The 6,961-nt window shown below is 45.5% G+C and overlaps 1 protein-coding gene across 1 annotated transcript; it reads left to right on the forward strand.

Moving 5' to 3' along the window:
* LOC125550938 (FHA domain-containing protein PS1) lies at window positions 1-6,443 on the forward strand. Its single transcript, XM_048714075.1, has 7 exons — window positions 1-458; window positions 803-999; window positions 1,087-1,146; window positions 2,647-4,668; window positions 4,767-4,917; window positions 5,356-5,780; window positions 5,901-6,443. Exons 1-7 carry the CDS (start codon window positions 164-166, stop codon window positions 6,165-6,167), a joined length of 3,417 nt encoding a protein of 1,138 aa, XP_048570032.1. The 5' UTR covers window positions 1-163; the 3' UTR covers window positions 6,168-6,443.
* The last annotated feature ends 518 nt before the right edge of the window (window positions 6,444-6,961 follow it).

Genomic DNA, 6,961 nt, shown 5'->3' on the forward strand with positions numbered 1-6,961 from the left:
CAATTGGCAAAAGCTATCAAATCCGCCCCGGCTCCAACGTCTCCTCCAACATTTCGAATCCCCTCCGCCTCCGCTTGAGCTGCGTTTTACAGAGAGAGCGCGTAGCGTCATCATCTCGACTCCTCCTCGCCCCGCCCACCCAAACCAGCCCAAACGCGCAGGCATGGCGACGACGGCGGCCGCGGCGGAGGACGTGGAGGCGGGGGCGGGGTCTCCGATCGCGGCGTTCGCGGTGGCCAAGGGCGGCGTCGTGCTGAAGCACATCTTCCTCAACGGGCCGCCGACGGAGGCGGCGCGGCGCGGCGCGGATGCGGATCGGGCGGAGGATCCGCCGGTGCTGTTTGGGCGGCACCCCGACTGCCACGTCCTCATCGACCACCCCAGCGTCAGCCGCCGCCACCTCGAGGTCCGCTGCAAGCGGCGCCAGCGCCGGATCACCGTCACCGACCTCTCCTCCGGTACCGAGACCACGATTTCCTCCGCGCAGCCCTCTCCGTCTCCCCACTCTCTGCGTGCGCGCGTGCCGCTCCCGATCTCCGCGCGTGCTTGGGTTTACGCGAATTCTAGGGTTTTGTTAGGGTGAATCGATTCGTGTAGACCGATCTATTTGGGGACTTTTCTGGGGGATTTATGTCATCGATTCACTCGGATTTGCTCCCGATAGGCTCTATATTGTCAGGATTAGCCCCGCCTTATCATATTCATGAGGGCCTGCGATGATAGCGAATATGCTTGCAATTTCGATCAAAATTATGCAAAAATTACATACAATTGAACCATGGTTGTGCTTCGATTGACCCAGTGCATGGGACCTGGATCTCGGGCCAAAGGATCCCACCAAACACGCTGGTGGAACTGGTGGCTGGTGATACACTACAGCTCGGGGCCTCCAAGAGGGAGTACCGACTTCACTGGCTTTCCCTGCGCGAGGCATTTGAGATGGATGATCTGCTTCCACCACTTGTTGAGGAGGACAAGGAGGAGATCCATACTCATCAGGTTGACAATTCTCTTTTGTACCGGTACAAATTCTGTATGTATTTTGGCTGTGTTGCTTGCAGTCTAAGCGTTTGATGAAATTAACAGGAGGCACAGGATCAGTTGGTGCCTGGGCAGAGGGAGCCAATGGAGACAAAAACTCATCAGGTTTGACCCCAACAAGCGAATACTGAAAACCTTTGATGAAACTTGAGATGCATTTCATGCCCTTGGTTTTGGTATGGGTACCAATGGATGGTGTCCCTTTAGCTCAGCTTATTTGCATATCAAACAATGAGATTGCATCCCAACAAGCTAATACTGAAATTGCCGCTGTTTTGCCAAATCTTATAAAGCATTATTTAAGATGTTTAGTAGATTTGTTAATTTAGATTAGGCAACGTCTACAATGATCGATATTCCTTAGTTTCTAGTTCGCCCGTTTTAGTGTATTTTTTAGAGTTTTTAAATCTATTTTATAATCCATTTATGTGTAATCACTTTCAGAAATGAATTACATTTGAAATCACGATCTAGCTTTGTAACTGAATACTTCAACAATTGAATAATGCTATGTTCCTTGTTACTTAGAGCATGAAGTTGCTTACAATTATCAAGTTTTGATGTGCCTTGTCTTTCTGTAATTCTGCCTAGTGCCTAGGTTTATTAAGCTTCCACTGCTTCCAGTGGTAAAAATTATGACTATTAAGGAACTTTTTATCTTTCATTAATCGTCGTGTAGTGAGTTCTGATGAAAGCTGACACTGAACCATCCTGAATGCTTTGGACACCTGCGCAGATTAGTTAATCCCATGTACATAGTTGGATATTTTCACCGATGACTCCTGATTATCATGTTTTGATGTGCCTCGTCTTTCTTGAATTCTTCCTAGTGCCTAGGTTTATCAAGGTTCCACTCCTTCCAGTGGTAATGTAAAGATGCTTAAAAATTATGACTGTTAAGGAACTTTTTTCGTCTTCCTGAAATTCTACCTAGTACGAAATTTTTTGTATTGTCAAGTCCTAATGAAAGTAGACACTGAACCAGCCTGAATGCATTGGACACCTGTGCAAATTATTTAATCCCATGTACATAGTTGGATTTTCCCACCAATTCATTCTTTTTGATTGCTTAGTTTGCTAAATGATTTTCTTGTGGCTGGTGTATTCATGGGATATATTGTACTCAGCTTACGCTAAGAAATTTTGCGCAACATTGAACTGGTTTCTCTGTCGGTCTCAATTTATATGCCACGTGTTTGATAGAACTGAATGCAACTAATAATGTATCAACTATGTGCATCAAACTAATATTCATCTAGAATAACACAAATACATGCTTTAATTTTCTTGGTGAGCAATACTTGTTGTTTCCCTGATATTTGTCATAGTTTTTTTTGGATATGAACTGCATGATGAGTTAATAATATCTACCCACTTCAGATTTTGCAACCACTTTCGATATCCCGATTTGCTTACAGCATTGGTTTACACTTATATCTGGATTACATATTCTCCAATATATCTGTGTGTTTTTCTTTTCTTTGAGGATGCTACATGATGGCTTGAGTTCTACTGCTTGATTTTTTTCCCTAACTTTTACTGATCTTCACATCTTTTAACTTTTGGCACTTATCTGCAATGCTAACTGTCTAATATAATGCACAGGAGACAAAACATCAAGTGGTAGCAGAACAAACTGAATGCTGGGCTAAAGTGATTCCCTCGGCACCACCATTGCCTGAGTCTTCACTCTCACATTTTCATGACAACAGAGTGGGAGTGATAGGGGGGACAATTGTTACTGAGAATTCAATTACAGAATCTGTTGGCTCTTCAATAATACAGGCAGCTGGAAAACCAGTCCAGTCAGACAAACAGAAAGCATCAGGCACCATGTCCCGAAGGGCCAAGTTGAAGTCAGTGAAGTCTCTTCACATTGACACAGGAAGGAGAAACATGACTTTGAGCTACAGCTACAAGAACGAAGAAGCCCAGGATGAGAATCGTGTATGTTCTCAAAACTGCAAGGGAGAATGTGCAGCCTGCATGGTTTTGTTCGATAATTTTGATGTCAAAGCTGGAGAGAAGAAAAGGATGATTGCACCAGAAAAGGTCCACATCAGCCCCCATGTCATGGGTAGCATTACCATAGAGAGGAATCAAGAAGTGCCAAACCCTCTGAATTTTGCTAAGGAGACAGAGCAGCATGACATTTTCTCTGAAAATTCTATCCCACAAGATTCATTTGATGCAAAACCACAGATGGGACCAGAGTTGCCATGTTCTGTTTCCCCTTCGGTTTCCAAATACAAAACCTTTGCAAATCAAATCTCACAGCTGGATTCTACTATACATATGGAATCCTATGAGGCCATGCCAGAAAATCCTTTCACACATGACATGATTGATGGAAATACAAATAGCCACCAAGAGATGAAGCATGATGGTTTGTCCCATCATAAATTGGATGGAGGTCTGTCAAACAAGGAGAAAATGGCCCAAAATAAGATTGTTGTGGAGGACTGTCAGCTTGAAGGCATAATTTTTGGGAGTATATTTGACAACTTGGATATAGAAGCAACTGAAGTAAAAGAAGATATCAGTCTACTGGACAAGGAGAATACCACCCCTCATGCCTCGGGGAACATAACATTTGAGAGGAGTCAGATACTGTTGAAGCCGACCAGTTCCCAAGAGATGATGGATTCCATTTCCCCTCTGAATTTGGAACATGATGGCTTTTCAGAGAGTGAAAACTCCGTGTTGAACATTGAAAAGAAGATGAAGTCAAATGAACTTACATCTGAAAATCTTATTCCGTTAGTGTCAGTTGAAACAGAAATCATGCTCATGCCGGATGAAGATTTCAAAAGTGACATCATTCTAGACAAGGAAAACTCAGTGCTTCCTGGAAAGTACAATGCTGCTATCTCCCCTGCGGAACAAGGAAACCTCTTTCTTGATGAGAATGTGGCACCTGCCTCCATGGATCTCAAGCCCATTGCTGGGAAGGTTCTTGGCTCAAGGATGGGCAGTTCGGTGTCAGCAGAGTTCACTTCAAACAGGAGCATCCATCAAAGGGAATGCAGTGAACTTTCATCAGAATATGATGCTACCTCCCCTGTGAGGCAACAAAACATCTTTCCAGACAAGGAGAATGTGACGCCTCCCTCCAGAGTTCTCAAGTCCATTGGTAGGAAGGTTCTTGGCTCAAGGATGGATAATTCAGTGTCGGCTGAATACACACCAAACAGGAGCATCAGTAAACGGGAATGCAATGATCTATCATCAAAGTCCAAACATTTCCACACAGTAGATGAGGAAGTCTTCTATTCAGATAAGGAGAATTTGACACCTATATCTACAGGAGGTATGAAAGCGAGAAGTTGTCTTCCGAAGAACCTGTTCCCAGTGGATGCAGACCAAGATCAGGAGGCATTCTGCTCCGACAAGGAGAACTCTACACCAGTATCTTGTGTAGCTCACAAAACAAGGGATGTGTCTGAAAACCGTGCACGAATTGAAAGTGCAATCACAAAGAAAAGGGTGGTGGTAGATAGGCTCCCTTTCCAGACTCTTCTGTCAAATTCTCCCTTGAGACCAACTAGCTCATTTGATTGTACCCAGGCTGATGCTAGTGAAGCTAATCTCTCAATCAGGTTGGAAGATGAACTGAACAGCCTTCCAGTAAGTAACCGTAAAGCTTTGATTTTGAATTTCTATTTTGTATATCTTTGCCTTTGACATGGATGTTAAAATTGAGACCATTTTTTTATTGTGAACAGCACAAAAACCACGAATCAAATAGGGTTGGAGAAGGGATGAAAGTCTGGACCATGGTGGCTGATACCGATTGTCTTCTTGATGACGAATCAAGGAAGTCTATAATGCTACTAAAAGGCATAAAAGGAACTCATCTGATCATACCAAGGATTGGTAAGTTAAGAACAGTATAGTAATTGTTTCATCTGTCATAGCATTTTGAACAAAGGGGGAATGTACTTACTTTGTATACAGTTCCATGTTTCTATTGTTGCATATATTCCCTATTTTGACCTTGACTTTGTTAGTAAATGAACATGTCTCTCTCATTTGACTTCGTAGCTCATTTGCAAATGAACATGTCTCTCTCATTCTGTTGAGCTGCTAATCAGTACTACTTTTGACTTTGTAGCTCATTTGCAACAATCATCTCATGCTATGATGGTATTGACTAAAGAATTAATTGTGAACTTTTAAGTTTTGACATCTTATCGTGTCTTGTATTCAATATGCATTCCCAGCTCGTTGTTATTGTTAACTGAACTGACTTGACTGCAAGTGCTTGATGTGCTATTCTCATCCCCTGAAACCCTGTGTTTATCGTCTTGCCAGTGATGAGGGAGCTCGAATGCATGAAACAGCGGGAGGGTATGTTCAAGAGGTCATCAAAGGCCACCTCCATAATGCAATGGATCGAGGATTGCATGGAGAACGAGAGCTGGTGGATCCACGTGCAGAGTTCATCCGAGATGTTGCCAGTAGCGCCAACCCCACCTGCAACTCCTACAGAAATGCAACGCAGCAGTGAAGAGAGTGAAGCCACCGCTGCCGGCGCCTTCAACTCAATGCTGGCGCTCTTCTCGCCAAGGAGCTTCACTGGCATCTTCTCCCCAAGAAGCCTCGCCGACATCGATTCCCCGAAGACCGAAGACCGCGTCCTCGATTGCGCCCTCCTCTTCAACAAGCTGAGAGGCAGCGGCCAGAACATGGTCATCCTGTCCAACAGCGTCAACCTCAAGATCAAAGCCATGTCCGAGGTACCGTGCCATGGCATTGCTTTCTTCTCCGAATCTCTGCAGCCCTCCTGCTAAAGACATTTACTATTCGTGTGTAGAACTGTAACTGGACTGATTAGCTGTTCCTGTACGATGTTTCAGGGCTTGCTGTGCGAGGGAGCCAAGGAGTTTCGGGAGACGCTGATGAACCCTTGCTCTGAGAGGTTCATGTGGGCGGCGAGCGTGCCGAGGGGGGCGGCGTGGTCACGCCTGGACGAGGCCGCGCTGGCGGAGAACTACTACAACAGCCACCGTGAGTCCAGGAGGAATGTCCCGAGGCCCGTTGAGGCCGCCAGGGGGCTCAAGCTGATCCTGCTGCACAACAGCTCCTCCCTCTGCGCGCGTTCCGGCGACCATCTCCGTCGCTGAGAAGTCGCCACTGCATTGCCCTCCTGCTCCTGGTGACGCCGTCATGAGCAGTTGGCGCGGTTCTTTCAAGTAGCATGTGAAAGAAAATGGCAGACATAGTAACTGGTAAATGAATTGTTTGATCCTTTCTGATATGCCTGGTGACTGATGAGAAACGTGAACTGTGATGGAAGTTGGAAGACGAGAATGTGAACATGACAAGTCTTACGTTTCTTGCTCGGTTTGGCACAATCGTATGATCTGGTCCAAGTTAGGCATTTGCATGTTCATCAATCATCATCATCTGTCCCATCAGCTGATACAGTGATTCGTACCGGAGCAACAGCGTCACGTGGGCACACGAGTACTTGTTGGTTCCCTCGTTGGTGAGGCTGGGGCTCACCTCATCACGAGCCTTGGATTTTAATTTTAGCAGTACCCCGTAGATTCCGAACAGATGGCGTTGATGCACGGCAATAGGATGTTTTGTGATGAGATAGATCTGCTCAGGAATGTTTACTGCTAGTACTAAACAATGTTGTTTACTGCTACTAAACAATGCTAGATCAACAGCCATTAGCACATGGCCGCTGCATCGCGCCTGGACTTCCCAGCACCCAGACTGAATGTTTTCAGTGGCAACTAATAAAATAAATAAATAAAGTAACTAAATGGTGGAGCACCACCACCACCTTTGGGTGGAAAATTGCGAGGTTCCCAGCAGCAGCAGCAGCAGCAGCGCGTAAAGAAAGAGGGAGGTGAGGCCGTGAGGCGAGGTGACGGCGTTGATAGGGGGCATGTGGGCGATGTCGGTG

This window comes from Triticum urartu, chromosome 4 (genome assembly GCF_003073215.2).
Source record: "Triticum urartu cultivar G1812 chromosome 4, Tu2.1, whole genome shotgun sequence".
Taxonomy (NCBI): Eukaryota; Viridiplantae; Streptophyta; class Magnoliopsida; order Poales; family Poaceae; genus Triticum; species Triticum urartu.